General features: G+C 63.6%; 3 protein-coding genes across 20 annotated transcripts in view; 1 reads left to right on the top strand and 2 right to left on the bottom strand.

Annotated features, from left to right (window-relative positions):
- The window catches only part of CTU2 (cytosolic thiouridylase subunit 2), a 24,838-nt gene extending 3,536 nt beyond the window's left edge, over positions 1 to 21,302 (top strand). The window contains exons 1-15 of one of the 8 annotated variants that reach the window (XR_012501237.1): positions 9,324 to 9,606; positions 10,247 to 10,321; positions 12,510 to 12,588; positions 12,768 to 12,827; positions 13,832 to 13,892; positions 14,266 to 14,375; positions 14,494 to 14,765; positions 14,890 to 15,025; positions 15,203 to 15,334; positions 15,589 to 15,680; positions 15,802 to 15,905; positions 16,007 to 16,145; positions 16,425 to 16,483; positions 16,570 to 19,168; positions 19,440 to 21,302. Coding sequence is in view for 7 of the 8 variants with exons in the window: in XM_074349229.1 (XP_074205330.1) it covers positions 9,542 to 9,606; positions 10,247 to 10,321; positions 12,510 to 12,588; positions 12,768 to 12,827; positions 13,832 to 13,892; positions 14,266 to 14,375; positions 14,494 to 14,765; positions 14,890 to 15,025; positions 15,203 to 15,334; positions 15,589 to 15,680; positions 15,802 to 15,905; positions 16,007 to 16,145; positions 16,425 to 16,483; positions 16,570 to 16,910 (1,725 nt within the window). In the remaining variant the exon portion in view is untranslated. Of the gene's footprint in view, positions 1 to 9,139; positions 9,280 to 9,315; positions 9,914 to 10,246; positions 10,322 to 12,509; positions 12,589 to 12,767; positions 12,828 to 13,831; positions 13,893 to 14,265; positions 14,376 to 14,493; positions 14,766 to 14,889; positions 15,026 to 15,202; positions 15,335 to 15,588; positions 15,681 to 15,801; positions 15,906 to 16,006; positions 16,146 to 16,276; positions 16,344 to 16,424; positions 16,484 to 16,569 lie in introns of those variants that run through there. The other 7 variants (XM_074349234.1, XM_074349233.1, XM_074349230.1 and 4 more) reach the window with 7 other exon arrangements.
- On the bottom strand, positions 1,079 to 9,048 carry RNF166 (ring finger protein 166). Of its 3 annotated transcripts, XM_074349239.1 has the most exons (7): positions 8,681 to 9,048; positions 7,273 to 7,371; positions 4,971 to 5,127; positions 3,490 to 3,602; positions 2,993 to 3,107; positions 2,797 to 2,904; positions 1,079 to 2,001 (listed from the first exon to the last, which is right to left on the bottom strand). In XM_074349239.1, exons 1-7 carry the CDS (start codon positions 9,046 to 9,048, stop codon positions 1,936 to 1,938), a joined length of 1,026 nt encoding a protein of 341 aa, XP_074205340.1. In that variant the 3' UTR covers positions 1,079 to 1,935. The 3 variants fall into 3 exon arrangements, with proteins under 3 accessions (XP_074205340.1, XP_074205341.1, XP_045361218.1); XM_074349240.1 differs by lacking the exon at positions 7,273 to 7,371; XM_045505262.2 differs by lacking the exons at positions 7,273 to 7,371; positions 8,681 to 9,048 and having other exon boundaries at positions 4,887 to 5,025.
- PIEZO1 (piezo type mechanosensitive ion channel component 1 (Er blood group)) overlaps positions 16,736 to 21,302 on the bottom strand; it is a 53,267-nt gene continuing 48,700 nt past the window's right edge. For 5 of the 9 annotated variants that reach the window (XM_074349193.1, XM_074349196.1, XM_074349195.1 and 2 more), the window contains 13 exons: positions 20,909 to 21,278; positions 20,617 to 20,746; positions 20,376 to 20,523; positions 20,073 to 20,287; positions 19,823 to 19,981; positions 19,597 to 19,744; positions 18,400 to 18,588; positions 18,187 to 18,279; positions 17,927 to 18,099; positions 17,727 to 17,849; positions 17,573 to 17,652; positions 17,298 to 17,487; positions 16,736 to 17,215 (listed from right to left, as the gene is read on the bottom strand). In XM_074349193.1, coding sequence (XP_074205294.1) covers positions 16,966 to 17,215; positions 17,298 to 17,487; positions 17,573 to 17,652; positions 17,727 to 17,849; positions 17,927 to 18,099; positions 18,187 to 18,279; positions 18,400 to 18,588; positions 19,597 to 19,744; positions 19,823 to 19,981; positions 20,073 to 20,287; positions 20,376 to 20,523; positions 20,617 to 20,746; positions 20,909 to 21,278 — 2,268 coding nt within the window. In that variant the 3' untranslated portion in view covers positions 16,736 to 16,965. Of the gene's footprint in view, positions 17,216 to 17,297; positions 17,488 to 17,572; positions 17,653 to 17,726; positions 17,850 to 17,926; positions 18,100 to 18,186; positions 18,317 to 18,399; positions 18,589 to 19,596; positions 19,745 to 19,822; positions 19,982 to 20,072; positions 20,288 to 20,375; positions 20,524 to 20,616; positions 20,747 to 20,908; positions 21,279 to 21,302 lie in introns of those variants that run through there. The other 4 variants (XM_074349198.1, XM_074349199.1, XM_074349201.1 and 1 more) reach the window with 2 other exon arrangements.

Genomic DNA, 21,302 nt, shown 5'->3' with positions numbered 1-21,302 from the left:
ACCCACAGGGGCTCAACCTTGGGCTCCAGCTGCAGTTTCATCCAAACTGAAAGCAGCTTCCTGCTGGTTCAGCCAGAGGCATCCCCACCTGACGCGGTGGGGTCTGCCCAGACCCAGCTCCCCTGTGGACAACCCCTGCACCGGGTTCACTCTGATGGCCGCCACCTGGGTCATCTGTCCTGGACCCCTGGTCACCGAGCGGCGTGTGCCCGTGTGCCAGGGTGGAAGGGACGAGATGGAGAACATGCATGGATGCTGCCTGTGGCTCTGGCCTCTGTGGCCACACTGAGCGGCCTGGAGGGGCTGAGCTTGGCAGGCACCCTCGCGCAGAGGCAGGGACTTGCCACAGCCTGTTCCTGTGTCAGACAACGTAAAGGTGCACCTGGCTCCTCCCACTCCCTCCTGGGGCCCCGCTGTGGTGATGTGATGGCTGCCAGGGCCCCACAGGGTGAGGACAGTCACTGGAGCATCACCTCCCCGAGGGCACTGGTGAGGTCAGGACCTGCCCGGACAGCCCTGGAGCCTCCTCCAGGGCAGCAAGGGCCACGAGGGCATGTGGTAACAGTGCTGTCCTTTCCCAAGGTGGTGGGCAGGTGGCAGGCGGCCCTCGGGGTGGACAGGCGTGGCTGGCAGCCCCGCTCTGAGGGCTCAAGGCCCAGGTTGAACCCCTGCAGGTGGGGCTGTCCCAGTGGGAACGGGAGTGGGGGTGGGATGCGGCCTGAGTGACAGCCCAGAACCACAGCCGCTGCGTGTCCCAGACCTACGTGCTGCTGGCTCCGGGGGAAGAAGGGACAGGTCCTGGACAACGGGCGGTGTGGGAAGGTACCCTGCCTGCCGGCCTCAGGCGGACCCCGTCTCCAGACAAGGAAGGAGGTGAGAGCCGCTGTCCAGCAAACCTGGGCCTGAGCTTGTCACAGGGAGGGGCCGATGGGCGGGTGAGAGGGCCTGGGGGAGGCGGCTCAGCTCCTCCTGGGCGGGGCCGCCAGGGATGGATGCACACCCGTGGGCCTTGAGCAGGACTCCAGCCCTCTGCTCTGAATACTGGCTGAAGAAACGCATGGGTCCGGGACACAAGAGATGCTTTGAAACGTTTTATTTAAATTTTTTTAAAAGACAGAAATAACTTATGCCATGAACGAAACGGGAGCACTGACGAGCGTTTTCTGGCCCGACCCGCCGCTGCGCAGGCCGCTGCGCCCCGCCACCACGGAGGCGGGCCTGCCGAGGGAGGGGGACACGTGGTCCACTTTGGGACAGTGACAGCGGGGCCGAGGCCAGGAGCAGACCAGCTCCACCCCCAGTGGCTGGGCGCTGGGCTTTCTTCTGGTTGTTACCACAGGGAGACGTCGCAGTGACTGAGGCTCGTGGCCGCCTTGGCCCCACACACAGCGAGACCCTGCTCATTCCTGCGATTGTTCACTTTTGTTTTTTAAAAAATATAATTTTGTAAATGTTCCATAAAAATACTATTGTTCCTAGTCAAACACAGAGATTGCAGCATGAAGAGTGACTGCTTTATCTTTGTTCTAAAAACGTGAAAAGGTCATCGCGCTGGATAATGTAGAAAAGTGCCAGGATCTCGAGGGACCGCAGAGGCCAGTACCGAGTGCAGGGGGGGAGCAGGCCGGGGCTGGGCTGGGTGCCCCTCTGCGCGTCCCTGCTCAGCGGCAGGGCCCCAACAGTCCTCCCGGCAGCAGAGGACGGCATGGCTTTGAGACGCAGACGGCTGGCTGTGCTCGGTCCCGCGGCCGGTCCCGCGAGGCCACCTGCTCAGCTCAAAGCACCGCAGAGCCAGCGACGCTTAGCAGAGCCCTGGCAGCCGGACGGCGGCCTCCCTTCCTGCCACAGTGAGGCTCCCCCGGCCCTCGAGGCTCCTTCCCTCGAGCGGGCAGGGCCCTGTCCCTCCAGCAGGAGGGCTCGTCCAGGGCTGCGCCCTCAGTTCTCGGAGAGGGACAGGGCCAGGGCAGCCTGGAAGGCGGCTTCCTCATCGATGCTATAGTCCTGGAAGGCAAGGAGCCAGGCTGTGCTAGTGGCCTCTCAGGGCTTCCTCCCTGTCCCGTCACCTCCAACAGACCAGCACTGCCACATCCAGGTCCCCGGCCCCCTTCCAGCCCTGCATGGTCACGGGGTCCCGGCACCACCAGGCAGCCTCTCTTTGGGGACGGTGTCTGGCTTCCGCCGAGGTCTGTGCAGTGAGCTGCCCACAGATACCATGCCCGTGACTGAGGGCTGAGCGGACGGTGTGGGGTGGACACATGGAATGAGAGACTCAGGAACAGGGTCTTGAGGCAAGTCGAGAAGCCAGAGCTCCCCGTGGTCTCCAGCCATCAGGACCAGGCACAGATGGGGGGGGGGGTGCTGACCCTACGGGGCCCGGAGGCTGGTTGGGGTGGGAGTCAGGCCAGGCCGTACAGCCAGGGCAGGTCTGTGGGCCAGAGGCCATGGGCGCGGAGGAAGAGCCGAGGTTTTCAAGGCAACGGGAGTCTGGTGGAACCTTCTCTACCAGGCCCCAGAGGGAACGCATCCCCTCTAGAGGGGTCTCTGTCCTGAGGCCCCATGCACAGCTGGGGAGATGGGGCCCCTGTGATGGTGCCTCTCCCAGAGAATGGGCCCAGGTGAGGTGAGCTCGCTGGCCTGGCGCTGAGGGACCGCAGGACAGAGGGGTCCCCCGTGGGCCTGCTGTGAACAGACCCAGAGCCCCGGGGCCCCTAGCGGCCACACGGATCTGACTGCCGCCAGCACCCCCCTGCAGGCGGCTGCCACAGACACCGCAGAGGGCGGGGGGGGGGCACCCACCACGAAAGTGTCGTAGGAGAACTTGTGCCGGTGGAGCAGGTGCTGTAGGAAGTTGGCACTCTTGTAGCTGGGGTCGCCCCAGGGCATGGCCGAGCAGACGGGGCACACCTGCAACGCAGCGGGCAAGGGTGAGCCCCGAGGGCCTGCGGCGGGCATGGCTCCCTGCACCCCAGCAGGGGTCGGGGTGGGGGCTCACCACGCGGTTGGGGTCGCTGCGGTGGTTGTCCACACAGTGCTTCACCAGCTCCTGCTGGTCCAGGTTGCGGGCGCCGCAGTACGGGCAGGCGAAGGTGGACCTGTTGGGCACGGCACTGGGGCGGGGCGGGGTCAGCGCAGTGCCGCCCTCCAACAGCCCGGCCGGCCCGCCCTCCTCGGTGCACCCCACTGCAGCTCCCACCTAGTCACCTCCTGGCCCCTCTCCTTCCCAGACATGGCTGAGCCAGTGGCAGAGACCGGCCCTCCTGCCTCCTGCCCTGAGAGGGAGTGTCTATCCAGTCCCGGCCTGTCTGCGGACCACACTCCCCTGCTGGGAGGTGACCGTGGGCCTGGCCTGGGCCCTCCTGGGTCTCCTATGTGCAGGCGGTGATCCCCCCCACAGAGGGGACATGGCAGCCCTCCCATCTTCCCCTTGACGTTGGCCAGGAGCTGCCCCACAAAGGGTGGGGACTCTGGGCGCCAGGCAAGGCGGCCTACCTGGGAATGGGCTGGGACGTGGGCACCACGGGGACGAACTTGGGACAGTTGGCCATCTGCTCCTGGACCTTCACGCAGGAGGAAATGTGCACCCTCATCTTCGCCAGCGTCACCTAGGATGAGGATGCGGAGGAGAGAAGGGGTCAGGCAGTGGAGGACAAGGGCCGCTGGCAGCGAGCTGGGCTGGTCCAGCTCCTGACGCCTGAGCCAGCAGTGCTGCGTGAGCGGGTTCTGGAGGCTCCCTTGGGGGCCGAGCACCCCTGTTGGAGAAGACACACCAGGAGAAGGGGACTCCGGATCCCAGACGCACCAGTGAGCTGCACCAGAAGCTGGTGCTCACGGTTCTCAGCTGCAGCCATGCAGGGGGCAGTCGGCCACCAGCCACTGGATGGGAGCAGCCCTGCTGTGGTCCCTGGGGAGCTGCGGAAGGGAGGGGCAGCTCACGAGGGACCAGGAAGAGTGTTTATTTGGGAAAAAATACCCTAGTAACGGGAGCCAACAGGCAAGGTCCTTGTAGACAGTCAAACTCCTTACCAAGAAGTAGAAAACCAAATAAAACAGGACCTTCTCGGCTGCCACTCTGGCTGAAGGTGGGACCATCTCAGAGCAGCACAGGGAAGAGGCACTGGCTCCCGTGAGCAGACAGGGAGCCAGGAGGTAGGACAGGCCCGGTCAGCCCACCCTGGGGATGGGCGCCACTGATCCTGCCAGGTGAAGGTGCTGAGAGGCCGGGGGCAGACACCTCACTAGCAGGAAGCCGCTTCATAGAACCAAGGAAGCAGTGAGGGGCTGAGCCAGGCGTCTGGGCTACAGGAGGAGGTCCTGCTGGCACAGGGCTGGGCACCAAGTGAGGCCTGCCCCTCTGGGCCTGCACACCCGGGCAGACCCACAGCACTGAGGCTGTGGGCAGGGCCGCCTCACACAGGGACCTGCTCTGTTCTCCCACCAGGAGGGGGCAGCACCGGAGCTCAAAGGAGGCCCAGGGCAGCCCCTGGACAATCAGATCTTTGACCTTGAGGACTGAGCAACCAGGGGCTGCTTCCTATGTGGTAAGATGGTAGAACTCGTTAACCCGAGAGATGGTGAAATCTGAAAGCTAAGTTCAAACTCTGTTCCTGGGCTGGGTCCAGCGGGAGGCAGTGCATCCACCCGGAGGGAGCAGTGAGGCGGGGGGGCTCTGCTGCTGGAGGGAACAGCCCTCAGCTCCCAGTTCTGCCCGCGGCCCCATCTGCTGTCCCCACCGCCCTCCCCTCTGGCATCACCTGCAGGGGGCAGGTCACTGGGGTGTCCAGGGTGGGCTTCAGCTCAGCGCCTAGACTAGGCCCACCCAGTGTGGGGGAAGGCCCGCCAGAAGCCAGGGGAGTGGCCAGTTGCTCAACGGGAAGGGAGGCACGCACCTAGTTCCTCGTGCTGGTGAGCGGAACCCGGTCAGAGCTGCCCCATCCAGCCCTTCCCGCCAGGGGCCTGGGGCTGGGGGGTACCTTCTTACTGCAGCCCCGGCAGGGCGCCTTGCAGGATGAGAGCTGCTTCTCCACGTGGGTGGCCTTGTCCACCTTCTTGGGGTCGAAGGGCAGGCGGCAGAGCGGGCACAGAGGGGACGGCACCTGCAGGCAGGGCTGGAGGCACTCCCCGCAGAACCTGCAGGGGCGGGACGTGGGCCTGAGGGCTGCGGCTCACTCTGGCAGCGGTCACTCTGCCTGAGTCCTGCTGGCCGGTCAGACGCCATCTGGCTAAAAGATGACCCCAGGTCCCCACCGAGCTGTGGGCTTTGGGACCCCTGCTGGACCCTGCGATGCAGGCCGAGCTGTGGCTGTGGCTCCCCAGGTCCCGAGCTGGCCCCACAGCCCTGGTCCCAGCAGCAGCTCTCGCTGCAGAAGGTGGCCCAGGGCTCAGCCTACCAGTCTCACTGCCACGTGGTGATGCCAACACCTCAGGGGGCTCCAGGACAGCATGGGGGACCCTGGAGACCCCCCACCTACTAAGCTCTGGCGAGTAAAATCGCTAACAGTGGCAAGAGAGGAAACCGCAGGGTCCCAGGGCTGCGGACTCATTGGATGGGGCAGGGCCAAAGTTGGCCAGGTGAGTGCCACCAACCTGGGGACAGTGCCCTCGCCCCACTTAAGAAGGGCTCTGGCTTGGCCAGAGCAGAGGCATGGTGACAGAAGGGGCGGTGCCCGGGCCCCCCTGCCCCGGCTCCTCTTGGCCCTGTGCCTGGAGATGTTGTGTCATGAGGGACGAGGGTAAATGAGGGAACAGGATCTCCCTAAAGCTGTTCGGTGAGGCCCAGGAGTGCACTTGGGACAAGCCATCGTGGGCCTCGGGTCGGGGCGCAGGGTGCCCCCAGCGGGAGGAGACAGAAAAGCCTGATGTCTCGAGAAGCAAGACAGCCCTGCCTGACCTAGCCTCCTGGCCCGCCCGCAGGTCTCGTGTCCCTCCCTGAGGAGATGGAGGCGGAATCAGGTGTCCACACAGCACCTGGCCTGCGGCCTAGTTTCCAGCACCACCTCGCTGGCCCCCAACGCCCGCCGGCCCCAGGGGCTGGCGCGGAGCAGCTTTTTATCTGGAGGCCCATGGGCACCGCCAACGCACCTCACTCTTGGCCCAGCCTCCTACATGCGCAGCTGCACCAGTGACCTGGGAAAGCTGGCAGGCTGGGCAGTGCCTGGAGCCATCCTGAGCCTTTTCTGGAAGGGCTTCTAATCGCTCATGTCCTGGCCCCCTGACTCGGCTCACTCAGGCACAGACGCAGGTGAGCCGCCCATGGGCCCAGGCCTCTCAGGAAGCAGAGCGCAGTGACAGAGGCCTGTGACCCTGAGCACAGAAGCCAGCTCACTGGCCTGACTGCAGCCCGGCAGGGGGCTGGAAACGCTCTGTTGCAGGAGCGTGGGGAGCTGAGGGGTGGGCACAGCTGCTAAAGGTGGCGAGGGGAGACTGGCCAGGGCCTGGCAGCCTTGCCAGGATGCGTGGGAATTCCACTCAGCCTCTCTGATCCCATTTTCCTTGTACAAAAAGAATAATGTAGCATCTGCCTCCCAGGACCTCTGAACAGGGAGGATTCCGAAAACGTCCGTTATCACTGTTCCCAACAGGTTCCCTTAAACATGAGCATCTTAATGTTCTTCAACCTCTGTTCATTAACAGACAGCACGAGGGGACACTCAGGCGGGGAGACAGATGTGACACGCTGACCAGAGAGAATGACACAAGAGGTACAGAAGCCGGAGGCAGCCAGGACAGAGCCCCACCCCAAACGTACACTGGCCCTCGGGGGAGGCTTCCTCAGAGGGTTAAAAACAGCTGGGTAGCGTCTGGTTCTGGATGTGGCTCACTGCCCAGGGTGTCCCCTGACTGTGACAGTTAACTGGCTCCCTCTGGGGCCCTGGGGAGTTCCTGGGAGCGCTTTCACAATACCTACCAGCGGCCTCCTGCCCGAAAGCCCTCCCTACAACCTGGCCCCTCTGCCTGGTGCTGGAGCAGAAGTGCCGGTCACAGACAGGGCTGCTCTCACCATCAGAAAACATATCTTGTGGAAAGAAACTGCTTCCAGTCAGAGAGCCATGGAGGGACAGAATCAGGCCACCAGCAAACCTTGTAAAAGGAGAGGCACGACCCTCGGAGTCATTTTTGTTCATCTGTGCACATGCCTTTGAAACACTGGACAAGAAACTTAGGGAAAGTGCAAGGCAGAGACAGAGCAGGCAGGAGGTTTGTTTACGCCTGCAGGTAGAACCAGGGAGAAAGTCTTTTTAAGGGAGAAGCTGAAGAGGTTCCTCCAGAACTAACCTTAGAACCGGAAAGAGAGGTGTCAGATTCTGCCAAGAAAAGCATGGGGCGGGGGGTGTGTAGATCAAGCTTTCTCCACAACTTCTGTAGTTCTGTAATCTGAAAACCACCTTTTAAGAAAAGACTGATTTGGAAAAAAAGGGAGAGAAAACAGATTTGTGCTGACCAGGAGACCCGAAACACCACATTCTGGGGCTGGGGTAGTGTTGGTACCAACCCAAAGCCTAGGAAAGGCTTTCTAAAAGTAGGCCTGGGACATGCCCTACACGTCTCTCAATGATAGGCTGGAAGATGCTAAACATACCTTAAAACACCCACTTACAAGAAACAAGTGTTGTTCAGAGGCCACCCCTACCGAAAGGTCACGAACAGCACGAAAAAGCAGGCAAAGCACCTTTGAGGCAAGTCTCCCGGTGTGGGCAGGTGCCTGGGCTGCTTGTCGGCACGTGTGTGTATGTGTGCACGCGTGTGTGCCCTTCCTGGCTCCGGACACCATCCCTGCTGCCTCCCTGGGTGATGAGCGTTACACACACACCCAAGCAGTTCCAACTCCCTGCTCCCTCTTTGTATCAGGAACCTCGTAGGTCAGATGCCTCTGTTTGCAAAATGTTCCAGGGCCTCCTACCAGCCTGGGTGCACCTCGGCCCCACCTCCTCCGCAGCAGCTGCTGGCAGCCAAGCCCTCCTGCCCCCTCTCTCCACCCTGCTAATTTCACTCAAGAGCTGTATTATTCAGCACTAGGGAGAGTTGCAGAGCAGACACTCTGATCTCAGCCTCCTCCCAACCAGGCTGGCAGCTCCCAGACTTGAGTGAAGCTCTTGGCTAGAAGAGCCACATCCTCATGAGTCTGTTCCTGAAACAACTCGGCCATGGCACAGATGGAAACCCTAGCAAAGTGTGTGGCTTCTGGTATCCCGAGGGCCAGCCTGCCTGCTTGCTCAGTGACCGATGTGACCCAAGTTCTCCATCAAAACAAAATAGCGCCAGACTTCAAACAAGCCGATGCCTAAACTTTAGGGAACTTCTCTCCTCTGCAGTCAAGACAAGCAGACAGCAGATTCGAAAAAGAGTTGACAGCATAAGTCACAAGTTATTTATTTACCTCTGCCCACCCCAGTCTCCACGAAATCAGATCGAAAGCAACCGGCGCAGAGGTCGCGCCCGCTGCCCTCTGAGTCCCCAGGGAGGCCCACCGAGGCCGTCAACGACCCCCGGGCACCGGAGACCAGGCAAGGCTGCAGGTCAGCCCCATATGCCGACCTGGGGGTCGGATCGAGCACCCGGGGCGGGCGGGCAGGAGGCTGGGCTGAGGCGGATGGATGCAGAAAAGGCGCTGCGCGGGGAGTCTGCAGAGCCCTCCCCGCGGCGGCGCCCGACCCCGCGGCCTCCCGGAGGCCGGCGCACTCACGTGTGGCCGCAGCTGCCGATGGCCACCGGCCGGTGGTAGACCTCCAGGCAGATGGGGCAGCTGTACTGCGCCTCCAGGCCGCTGTCACCGCTCGCGGGCCCGCCAGGCGGCTGCCGCTGCTGAGCCGAGGCCACCAGGCTGCGGAACATCGCCATCCCGGGCCCGGTCCGCGGCGCCGCCCCTGTCCTGTCCCGGCCCGGCCCGGCCCGGCCCGGCCTGCGCGTAACGGCCGCGACGGCGCGGGGTTGACGTAACGAGCGCCCGCCCCCGGCCCGCGCGTCACGGCCGCGCCGGCGCCTCGGTGACGTAGTCAGGGAGCGCCGGCCGTCGGCTCGTGCGTCACGGCCAGGCCGGCGCCTCGGTGGCATAGTCAGGAAGCGCTGGTATCTATGTGACGTAGTCAAGAAGCTCCCGCCTCTGGCCCTTATGTCACTGAGTACCGGCGCATCTGTGATGTTGCCAGCGAGCGCTCGCCGGCGGCCCAAGCGTCACAGAATTCCGGAGCCTCTGTGACGTAATCAGGGAGCGTCCGCCCCGGCCCGTGCATGAGTCTCCGGCGCTTCGGTGATGTAATCAGGCAGCGCTGGTGTCCCTGTCAGGTAGCCTGGAAGCACCCGTCCCCCGGTCCGTGCGTCACGGCGTGCCGGCGCCTCTGTGACGCAATCAGGGAGCGCCAGTACCTCTGTGACGTAGTCAGCGGCCGTCCATCCCCGGCCGTGCGTCACGGGGCTCCGGCGATTCGGTGACGTAGTCAGGGAGCGCCCGCCCCTGGCCCGTGCCTCAGGTGACGCCGGCGCCGGCGCCTCAGTGACGTAGTCAGGGTGCGCCCCGCCGCCGCGTACAGAGCAAGCCGGCGCAACCATGTGCGAGGTGGGCGAGGACTACCGTGAGTCCGCGCCCGGGGGGCCGCCGCTGACACGACCCGGGTAAGAGCTGGGCGGCCGTTCCCGCCGCTCCCGCCGGCGGCGAGCCCTGTCTCGAGGGTCCAGCCCGCGCTTTTCCGTCAGTCACGGGGGCCGCGCTCCGGGAAGCCCGGGTAACGCCGAGGGCGGGGCCCAGGAGCGCTGGAGTCAAGGCGGGGGCTGGACCTCGCTCCGCAGCACCCGGGGAGTGTCTGTCAAGCCAGCGGTGAAGCCCCAGGAAGGAGCTCCATCTGCGCGCTTGCACCTCCGATTCGTGTAGCCAGTGGGGCAGGTCCGCCGCTGACCAAGCTGTCGTTACTCTTACAGGAAAGTAGGCCTTTTTGTCGCTTCCACTCGCTGGCTCCATTCCCCTCCAGGGTCGCACAGAGCAAGTTCTCTCTCGTTGTCTCAGCCCTTGGGAAACTGAGTTGGTCTTTACGTGCCCGCTGAGCCAACTTTAACAGGCTGTGGTCTTTCTAGGGCCTTGGCTTTTCCTCAGGGTGGTAGTGTAGATAAGCTACAAGCCCTGGTTTGTGTGGTGCAGCCTGCCACGTGACCTCTCTAGTACGCCAGCGTGGGGTGAAAAACAGGCCACCGTGTGCCTGACGCCCCTGGGAGGGGGTGTAATCTGTGTTCTTGTTCTCTTCCCCGCATGTCTCCAAAGCCGTGAGCAGAAGTGTGTGAAGTGCAAGGAAGGCCCACCTGTGGTGGTGATTCGAGCAGGAGACGCCTTCTGCAGGTAAGGCCTGGCATGAGGAGACCCGGCAAATGCAGCCTCACTCAGCCGCCACAACTGCCACGGTTTCTGTGGCTTTGTTTGTTGCCTTTGAAAGCGTCTCGTCACTTTGCCCTTGCTTGTAACGTTCTGGTGCTGTGTGTGTGGAGGGGGATTGGTTTCCTGATCGGCTTTCTGAGTACCACTACATCGTCGAGCTGTGCCACAGGTGACAGTAAGACACTGACGAAGCTTATGGGGAGAGTTGGGAGTAAAAGTGGTCTGTGGTGCAGGCGAGGTGAGCTTTTCTGGGGCAGCTGGAACACATCAAGGGCAGATTAGAGCGTCCTGGTGTCTCTGGCAGGCGCTCCAGGTGATACCTGTTTTACTTGTGAGGGATGGCGGGGTGGAAGGAGGGCCCCAGCCTCCCCTCGCTCTGGGGGCCTCTGGACAGGAGCAGAGGCCTGTTCCCAGAGATGCCTGGGCGTGAGTGTGTTGCATTATATCTGAAGCGCTCTCGTGGCGCTGTGACATGCCTTTGAGTCCTAACTCGGCCAGTGTCTGAGCACGTTCACTGGCTCATAGCTCCCCGAGGGCAGGGCCCGTCTCCGGTTTTACCCCTGTTCCTGGTGGCACTGCAGGCTCTGTTACAGCATTGAGTGCTTCCTGCGTGAGCAACTGGCTCACGTTTTAAATTGGTCTTCAAGAGTATGGGATTCTGTTTTGTGGATGTTTCCCGAAGAAAAACTGAAAGGACTGAGTAAGTTGTTTTCCCAAAACGTTCTGGTCTCTGCCCACCTCTTAGGTGTCCAGTGAGCTTGGTGTGTGTCTCCAGGATACGTTTTAAGCAAGAAAGTCACTGCTTTAACCACTTAAGAGCATCTAGAAATGTCGAGCTTTGCAGTCTGTTTCTGGGTCCACAGCCCCCCTGCCCACGCTTGCTTGGTCCAGAGAAAAGGTGGGAACCTGATCTTCTGGGCAGCAGGAATCTAGGTTTTGAGCAGGTTTTCTCAGTGAAAGTGAGGGTCCTGGTCTCGCCTGACTTGCGGGAGAGAGTGGTTTCAGGAGTCCGGTAGGGCAGGGAGGATGCCGATGCAGCAGCCCCAGGGCCCCCTGTGCCTGCTGGGAGCACCTGTGTCTGCTGAAGGAGCCTGCCCGGCCCTGACCTGGGAGTCACTCCTGTGGCTGGTCACCTGGGGCCTTGGCATTTTGCTGTTAGGCACTGAATTGAGTTACTGCGCACAAAGGCCTGTGGGGTGTTTGGTGTTGGGGGACAGCATGTATGGACAGGAAGCAGGAAGTAGACTTGGGGGTCCTGGGCAACGTTCTCCGCCTTGGCTGCCTGTTGGGGTTGCTGGGAAACTTAAACCTGTGGGATCCTGGGCCTCACCCGACACACCCTGATGTTGCCGGCCTGAGTAATTCTGATGTGGGGCCAAGGCCAACAGCCTCTGACCTAGTCAGCTAGAAGGTTTACCAAGAATGCAGAGTCCCAGGCCCTGCCCTGGAAGTTGTCATTCTCTGTGTTTGTGGGAGCCTCCCAGGCATTTCTGGTCCAGATGGGCTCACCACATGAGAGGCCAGTGTGAGGCTTTAGGACACTCGTCCCCTGACCCCACAGCCTGCTCAGTGCTTGCCCTGTACCCCCAAAGGTGGTGTGCTTCCCTCTGGGGCTCTGGGAAGGGGTCACCCGCTCTGCTTAGGGAAGGGTCGGGGTGGCCTTGCCCTGCACGAGCCTGTGTCCATCCGCCCATCTCTCCCACTAGCTGGCCCTTCCCCAGGGCTGCAGTGCAAGTGGTGCCTGGGCCCCCGGCCCCTCAGGCAGTGGTTCACACTGGTGATAAGTGGGGGGGGCGGGGACCTAAGCGGGCCTCCCCGTATAGCGTGAGGCTCCTTGTGGGGCAGCCACAGCTGGTGAGAGCCCCTCAGCTCCAGATCTCCTCAGGGCTGAGACAGTGCTTTTGCTTACTTACTCAGTGGAGGTACACTGGGAATTGAGCCCAGAACCTCATGCGCGCTAGGCAGGCACTCTGCCACTGAGCTGCACACTCCCCCCGAGACACTGCTTTTACAGCTGACTTTGCTGAAAGAAAACATTGCTTGGCGGAGCCTCGGGCTGCAGCCCCACACGTGGGGCCCAGCGCTTCCCTGTCCTGGTGGTGGCTGGTGGTCGAGGCCCTGTTGCCACAGCTGCTGGTGGCCTGTATTACAGGGACTGTTTCAAGGTGTTTTACGTCCACAAGTTCAGGGCCATGCTTGGAAAGAACCGACTGATCTTTCCGGGAGAAAAGGTAGGGTATGGGGCATCTCTTCCTGCACGTGGCCTGCCCCAGCCACGCCCCTCCAGCCCCTCCCCTGCGCACACCTGTGGGTTATGGGGGTGGACTCATGTCTGGGAGGGATGTCCATGGGCAGCGTGGGCCTTCATGTTGTGGGTGCAGCGTCTCCAGCGATGTTCTGTCTCCCCCAGGTGCTCCTGGCATGGTCTGGGGGGCCTTCGTCCAGCTCCATGGTCTGGCAGGTCCTGGAGGTGAGTCTCTACCTCCTCCTGCACCCAGGATGCCATCCGGCCAAGTTCCAGGGTCGGGGGCTGGCACTGACGGCCCACTCCCCAGCTGGGAGCCCAAGGGTCATGCAGGAGGCACACGACCTGGAAGCTGTGTCCCAGCTCGGCGCCGTCCCTTTGCTTGACTATGAGTGGCTGGAAAATGGGTGTGGAACCTTGGCAGAGTGCTGCTTGAGGTGTTTTGGGGGCGTCAAGGGGATGGGCCCTGGTGCGGGTCACGTGGCTTCCTTGAGAAGATACAGGGGAGGCCCGCATGCGCAGGGGCGCTGCTGGGTGGGGTGCAGGGGTATGAGCCGGGAGCACAGCTCAGGTCTAGGCTGGTGGGGAGCATGGGGCTGTGCCCAGTGTGTCCCCAGGCCCAGCTCAGGGCATTGGAGGCAAGTGGGCTCCTGCTTACGGCAAGGGGGCACCTTGGAGGCCTTGCCCAGGGTGTGGCACACAGACCCCTGCACTGACTCCTGGTGTGGGGCTACGGTGCCGGTCTGTACCAGGGGTTCCGGGCAGTGCAGTGCTTCTGTGGTTGGGTTTCTGCTCTCACCTCATGTGCCCTGAGCCTGGCCTGGTGGTGTGAGGTCGGCACCCCTCCCTGGCTCCTCGCCGTGCCCTGTGCGTTGCTCTTCCCTCAACCAGAGACACCTCGTTTCTGTCGTACTGCCCGTTCCTCTGAGCGGTCTGAGGGGCTCAGGCAGGGGCCTGGGGGGCATGTGGACCCAGCTGTCTCTCTGGGGATGTTGCTGGGAGGCTATCAAGGGCAGGGTTCACTTGTGGGGCTCCTGCGCTCCCGGCGGGGCTGCTCTGAAGCATGTCGTCCTGCTGTGCGCTCTCCCCCCCGGGCCTGCCTGGCACCCGGGCTGAGCGGCCTGACCAGTGCAGTCCAGGAGGGTACTTGTTCGAGACGGGGAGCAGACCATCAGCAGCGTCTTGTGGCTTCTGGCCGCAGAGCTGAAGTCCTGTCCTGTCCCCTCCAGGGCCTGAGTCGAGATTCTGCCAAGAGGCTGCGTTTTGTGCCAGGAGTCATCTACGTCGACGGTACGTGTCTGTCTGTCCCCAGGCCCTGGCGCTCGGGGCGACCCCTCCAACAGCTGGCACTGGGCTTGTGCAGGGCCCTGGTGGGGGCGTTCCCCTGGAGATAGCGCCCGGGTTCAGCGGACGGCCCTGCTGTTGTCTGAGGTCTCTCCACGGGATCAGGGGCACTTGGTGAGAACTCCGAATGCACAGCCAGAGGGGGCCTTCCCACCCCACTGTCAGAGAACCCACCACCCTGAAAACGCCCCCAAGGAGACGGCTTGGCCCCCAGCGGCCTCCAGAGGACTTGCTGCACACCCCTCCACAGGCGCAGTGGTGGTGGCCCTGACTGCCCGCCTGCGCCTCTTCTGTAAAGTGGTCATTCCGCATTTTCCAGAGGGAGCAGCCTGTGGCCGGAGCCCCGAAGACAGAGCCAGAACTCTGGTGGAGGTGGAGCAAGTCCTGCAGAGAGTTGGCTTCCCGAGCCATGTGATCGCCCTGGAAGAGGTGGGCGGCCCGTCCCCACTCAAGGGCCCTGGAGGTGCCTGCTCAGTGTCCACAGGGCCAAAGGCCTGCTTCCCCACGTGGAGGGCCGGGCTTCACGCTCTCCCCACCCACCCGCCAGGTGTTTGGCTTGCCGCCGTCTGTGCTACGCTGCTTTGCCCAGGAGCCAGAGTCGGTGGGGACCGAGGGTGCCTACAAGGCGGCCGTGGACAGTTTCCTCCAGCAACAGTGTGTGCTGGGGGCAGCGGGGGAGGAGCCCTGGAGCCAGCCCCGCCCCCAGGGCCCCCAGAGCCTGGCCGGGCCCCCCACAGCTGTGCAGACCGAAGCTCTGTCCAGACTGTTCGATTCAGTGAAGACGCTGACGGCCAAGGAGGAGCTTCTGCAGACACTGCGGTGAGCCCCCTCCACTGCCCCAGGGTCCCTGCCTGATCGCCCCCACCAAGTTCCTGAGACCTTCTCTTCCCTACCCCCGGGGTCCTGGTCCTGCCCACCCTGAGATTCCTGCCGTGCTCTGCAGGACCCACTTGATCCTGCACGTGGCCCGGACTCATGGCTACTCTAAGGTGATGGCAGGGGACAGCTGCACCCGCCTGGCCGTGAAGCTCATGACCAGCCTGGCACTTGGGAGAGGGGCCTTCCTCGCCTGGGACACGGTGTGCACACGGCTGCTCTGGCCCCACCCTCACCCTTCTGTCCCCTGTCACTTGATTCATGAATTGGTCCTGGGGTCTCCCACGGGGTGGGGCCAAAGACCCCCCGCCAGCTGGCAGGGAAGGACAGGAACTGTGAGCCAGTCAGCTGAGTGTCCTGAGGAACGCCTTTTCCCCCAGGGCTTCTCGGACGAGCGGCATGGTGACGTGGTGGTGGTGCGGCCAATGCGTGAGCACACGCTGAAGGAGGTCGCCTTCTACAACCGCCTGTTTGCCGTCCCATCTGTCTTTACACCGGCCGTCGACACCAAGGTGGGCTGGGGTCGGCGGGGTGGGCTCTGCCTGGTGCCCCAGTGGAGCGCACACTAGGGGTACAGACTTGAGGAAGGGGGTGCCCATTGGGCGTCACACAGGTGGGCGAGGGGACAGTGGGACAGGATGACCTGTGTTGGGTGCTTTATTTAACAGCATCTGTGCTTGACAGTGAGGGGTCTCTAGAAGTGGTGGCCCCTGAGCAGGCCCGGGGGCTGCCCCTCTGACTGAGGCCCCCAACCCGTCTGCTCCAGGCCCCCGAGAAGGCCAGCATCCACCGGCTGATGGAGGCCTTCCTGCTCAGGCTGCAGGCCCAGTTCCCCTCCACCGTCAGCACCGTGTACAGGTGTGTGTGTGTGGGTGTGTGGGCTCCAAGCCCTCCATCCCGGTACTTGGGACAGGAGCTGAGAGTGGAGGCCCCCAGCCAGCTGTGCCTCAGTGCCCTGCCCCCCTGCCCCCCCCCCCAGGACAAGTGAGAAGCTGGTCAAGGCCCCCAGGGACGGCTGTGCTGCCAGCCCCCCTGGCCCCCGCTGCCTGCTCTGCCTGTGCACCCTGGACGTCGACAGTGCTGGTCTGTCCTGGCCTCCATGGGCGCTCGGGGGAGGGCCACGCACGGGTGTGTGTTAGGGTTCTGTAGCCCTCGAGGCCCCCTTAGCTTCTCTCTGCTTCCAGACAGTGCCACGGCTTTTGGGGCTCAGACCTCATCACATCTCTGCCAGATGCAGGCCCCCGGCCCACAAGCTGAGGCCGGGACGCCCACCACCCTCTGCTGTTGTCCAGGGCTGGGCGGTGCCCAAGGCTGCTGTTCGAGGTGAGTCCCTGCCTCGTCCTGTCCTCCTGTCCCCACCGTGGTCAGCACCTGGCAGCCGCACGGGGTGGGGGTGGCCCCCAGGACACTCGCTGAGGGCGAGAGCAGGCACCCAGGTCCAGCTCTGCCTGCAGGGAGGACCCCCGAGCCCGTGTGGTGGGGCAGCTGTGCTATGGCTGCCGTGTGAACGCAAGGGACCTGGTGAGTGGACGCCTGCCCAGCTCCTGCACCAGCCCCCCCCCGCCCCACGCGGCCCACACCCATCCCGGCTCTCTGTTACAGCCCTCCCTGGACTCCCTGCCGCCTTACATCCTGGCCGAGGCCCAGCTCCGCAGCCAGAGGTACTGTTTGCTCTGCTGGGGAGCCCCGAGGGGGGGCTTCTGGGTGTGTGAACCTGTGGGACTTCCTCCCGTGTGGCTTCCCCCAGGGCCGGGGGCGAGCAGGAGATCCAAGCGTATCTGCTGGGGGACCGCGATGATGAGGCGCTGCCCGGTGGGAGCTGAGGTGAGAGCGCTTGGGCCTCACCCTACACGGAACAGGCAGGCAAGGACGGGCAGGCAAGGACAGGCAGGCTGCCTGTGGTTGTCCACATGTATAAATAAAAACGTTTTAATTAGAAAACTCTACAGTACGCATGGGGCAGGGAGGGCCGGGCCTCTGGCCGTGTGTGGTGCTGGGCAGCGCCGGGCCCCGCAGGGACGGCTGGCAGGGGCGGCAGTCCTGCGCCAGGCCGGGGGAGCCGCGGCTTCGCTCCCGACAGCACAGTAGCAGCGCTCGTGGGCCGGGAGCAGGTCAGCTGGTGGCCTTGGCCGGAGGGGTGGCCCTACTCCTTCTCACGGGTCCACTTGATCATGGTCTCGGGTGAGCGGTACAGGAAAATGAGCTTGGCGTACAGCTCCTCCTCCAGCTCCAGCTCCTGCGTCTCCCGCACCAGGAAGATGTCCTGGCAGAGCTTAAGGATGCGGTCCACGCATGGCAACTCCTCGAACATGATGGAGTGCGAGATCTCGCTGAAGAAGCCACGCACGAACTTGCCGATGACCAGCACGATGGACACGTAGAGACCCATGATGCTGCGGGCGGGCGGGTGGGCAGTGAGAGTCCGTTCTCCTCCCTGGCCCCGCCCCGGCCTGGCCCGCTGCACGCCGCACTCACCCGTAGCCGGCCAGGAAGCCCAGGCTGGGTGGGCTGACCTTGTCACTGAAGATGACCATGGGCAGCAGGTTGCATCTGGCTCGGCAGTCTTGCAGCTCGATGACCCACCACTCGAGGAAGCCAGCTGCCCCCGAGCCCACACGCTCCCTGCGCAGCTGGACGCGCACACTGAGGTAGTCAGCCTCCTCCTCTGGGTGGGAACCAGGAGGTGTCACGGTCCCCACCCATCCCAGGCTGAGGCCAGCACCCCTACCCCATGTCCCCACCTCACTCACTGGGCTGTAGCTGTTTCACAGGGTTGGCTTCAGGTCCGTTGGGGGCACGGATGTACTTAGGGAAGAGGTGGGGGATGACCCTGTAGGGAGGAGGCCAGAGGGTCAGGCCTGGCCCTGCCCCCCACCATGGCCCCCCTGTCCACCCCCTACTCACACGGACTGGTCGGAGGTGCCCTCCAGCAGGCTGGCCAGCTGCCGCCGGGCGGTGCTGTTGGGGGCTAGGTCCAGGGTATGCTTCTCGTTGGTGTACTCCACGGTGCCGCCCTTGGCCAGGTCCCTGGGGCAGGGGTGCTGTGTGACCCTCAGTGCAGCTGGGTGGCCCCCGATCCCCCCTCCCCTGGGGCCTGGACGCACCTCTGGAAGTTCCAGGTGAGGCGCAGGGTGATATCGGCGGTGCCATTGTGCAGCTCACGCTTCATCTGCGCCCGGCTTGGTGGGCTGATGCGCCACAGTGCCCCGGAACTGCCCTCGATGTGCGCTGTGACGATGTCCTCGGGGCTGTACTGGCTGATGAACTGCATGGCCAGCTGGATGTGGGGGGCAGCCACCTCAGCGGGGCAGCCCGGTCCCCCCAACCCCCACCCCCGGCAGCCGCATGTGGCAGGGGCACTCACTGGGTCGCGGTCAAACTGCTGGGACAGTTCCTCATAGGCCTGGGCGGTGAAGGGCACGATGGATGGCTGCTGGGCGCTCATGGTGAACAGGGGCTGGTGGTGGGGATGCAGTGATGTGGCGCCGGGGCCTCTGGACCCCAGGCCACCAGCGTCACACAGAGCCCCTCACGATCTCGAGGGGAGGGCACCTGAGGTGTGGGTGAGGCTGCTCACCTCATAACCGCCCAGCTTGAGGGTGACGGTGACGTCGATGGGCTGGTTGACGACCCCGACCACAGAGCGCACCAGGGACATGAAGAGCAGCGGGAACCAGATGATGGCCACCAGGAACAGGATGATCAGGCCACCCATGCCATACTTGACCACCTTCTTCTTCTTCTGCCCCTTGGGCTGCGGGTATCTCTGGGGGGCAGAGGGGGGATGCAGGTCACCCGCCAAGTGGGCCTCTGTCCTCACATGGCCCTGCAGAGCCAGACCCACGTGGGGACCAGGTGCCTAGGCCACCCAGAGAGAAGGATGGCCGGACACCCACACGCCGAAGAGTGAAGTTGGGCCCTTAACCCTCGACCAAAGTGAACTCAAACAGAAGACCATAAAACGGTGAAACTCTTCATGGCAAATCTATCTGAAAGAACCTAGTGTGCAAGATCCAGAAAGAACTCTCACAACGGTGAGACACCACCCGGTGAAGACCTGGCGAAAACATCAACAGATGCTTCTCCAGACAAGCTACGCAAGCGGCCAAGCACAGGAAGGGGCCTGGCGCCAAGACTGGAGCCCCCGCAGGGCCCCGCCCATCCCCGGACGCCGAGCCCGGGGTGGAGGGGCCTGGCACCACAGCCACTCTGAGCTGTGTACCCAGGAGCCATGGGGACCTATGGCCACGGCTCTGGACGGAATGGCCACAGCAGCATCTCACAACTGAGACTTGTCACAATGGAAAGCTACTCAGCTGTGAAGAGAATTCTGACACAACTGACAGGTGGGTGCGCCTGGAGAGCGCCGTGCTGTGAGAGGGAAATGGTCACCAAAGGCCACGTGCCGTGTGCTGCTGTGCACGTGAGACACCAGGAATGGGCAAGTCCGCGTGGGAGGGGGTGGCTGCCCGTGCGAGTGGGGCTGCTTTCTGTGCAGCGGGCGTGCAGCCCTGGGTGCACCAGGAACCACCCAGCTGCGCGCGGTACAGGGGCAGCTGCGTGAATTACATCAGTAGCTGCTAAGAAGAAACACTTGGTTCATGTTCTACCACGCAGCCTGCTCCCCATGCCTGTGGCTGGGGGCCCTCTCTGTGGGTGGCCGCCCTGACATGGCTGAGCCCACCGTCCCCTCGAGAAAGCCCCTTCTGGCCATCAGGAAGTTTCAGAGGCGCGCACTGGACGCACGCTGGCATGGGCAGCAGCCGGCCCTCACCTTCTCTGTCTCGCGGCTGCACTTGATGATGAAGATATTGGCATAAATGTCCTCCACGCACATCCAGCTGGACAGGGACAGCGTGGTGTCCGTCCACACCCAGTCCATCACGGCCCGCAGCTCCACCAGGAAGGGCACCAGCCGGAACCTGTGCGAGGCCAGGGACCATCAGGAGGGCCCGAGGGAGGGCCGCCCTGCCCCTGGTGCCCGGGCCGGCCACGCTCACCCCTGGAAGAGGAACAGGTTGAGGTGGTTGTACTTCTTGGTGAGGAAGTTGCCGAGGATGCGGGTGGGGTAGCCGCAGCGGATCTGGTAGGCCGACAGGGCGAAGTAGACGCACTTGACGAAGTACCACAGCTGGGCCACGGCATTCTGGTTGAACATCCTACACGGGTGGGGAGCCAGGTCAGGGCGCCCGCAGAGCCCTGAGCTCCGCACAGCACGCGCGTCCAGGCCACTCCCGAGCCCACACCCACCGCTCGGTGACGGCGGGCAGGACGAAGAACATCCAGACGTGGATGGCCAGGACCAGCACAACCTGGAAGGCCAGCTTGCCCAGCACGGTCTTGCGCAGGTACAGGGCGCGGTCGATGACCATGGTGCTGAACTGGACCAGCAGCATGACGAGGAAGGCCTCAGGCACCTGGTCATCTGACAGGGAGGACGTGATGTCCGTGGCCGCTGAGTGCTTCTGTGGCCAGGAGAGCAGAGGTCAGGGGTGCTGGGTTGGGGTGGCCCCCGGGCCCCGCGCTCACCGGGGGCACTGAGACCCGGCTCACCCCAAAGGCCCAGAAGCCGAAGATGATGATGATGAAATCGACCACGTCGGCCAGGAACATGAGGGCGTAGACGTCGGTGGCCGCGCGGTACTTGGTGTGCAGAATGTCCTGGAAGAACCTCCGCAGGGGCCGGTAGACGCCCTGGGCCCTGGGCGGGTGGGCAGGCCCGGCTCAGTGCAGCCCTGCTGCCTCCCGCCCCCCCCCCCCCCCCCGGCCCGGGGCTCCCAGCTGGGTCACTCACAGGGACAGGCAGCAGCTCTGCAGCTGGGCCCCCGCCTCCCTCACTCTTTCCCGGGGGCGACTCCGCTGCTTCCTCCTCCTCGAGGCTGCCGCTGCCTCCTCCGCCTCGTCCTCCTCCTGGTCCTCAGCGTCTGTGGGGAGCAACTGCTGCTAACAGAGCCCACGGGGTGGGGCCAGGCTCGGACTCCTGACCCTCCTGAGACCTCCCAAAGGGCTGCCACTGCCTCACTTTATAGACCAGCAGAGGGTCACCAGGTGTCCGGGGTCGGGGGGCAGCAGGGGGGCCCTCGTACCCACGGCTGCCTGTCCTCTGGGTTCTGTGCTCTCCCTCCTGCTCCTCCGGAAACGCAGGCTGATACGCCTCTTGTCTTGGGGCTCAGGGGGCCCGTCCCTTACTTCTAGCTGGATGTCGCCCTCAGTCCTGGCCACCCCTGGCTCCTCCTGGGGTCCTAGTGGGGCCAGCTCCTCCTCAGCCCCCTTCTTCCTACTGCCTCTGTCGTGCTCCTTGGAGAGCGGGTCGTCCTCGTGGTCCCAGAGGCCGTAGCACTGTGGAGGGACAGAGGGAGGGAGGTGGGTGAGGAGGCCACGTAGTGCCGCTGGGCCGAGCTCAGACCAAGAAGATGGCCAGGTGCATCCTGGGCTGTAAGATGTCCAATCTGCCTCCTGGAACAAAACGACTTGAGTGTG

Source organism: Camelus bactrianus, chromosome 21 (assembly GCF_048773025.1).
Source record: "Camelus bactrianus isolate YW-2024 breed Bactrian camel chromosome 21, ASM4877302v1, whole genome shotgun sequence".
NCBI classification, from domain to species: Eukaryota; Metazoa; Chordata; class Mammalia; order Artiodactyla; family Camelidae; genus Camelus; species Camelus bactrianus.
Note: the sequence above shows the minus strand (reverse complement) of the source record. Positions and strands in the feature narration are given on the sequence as shown.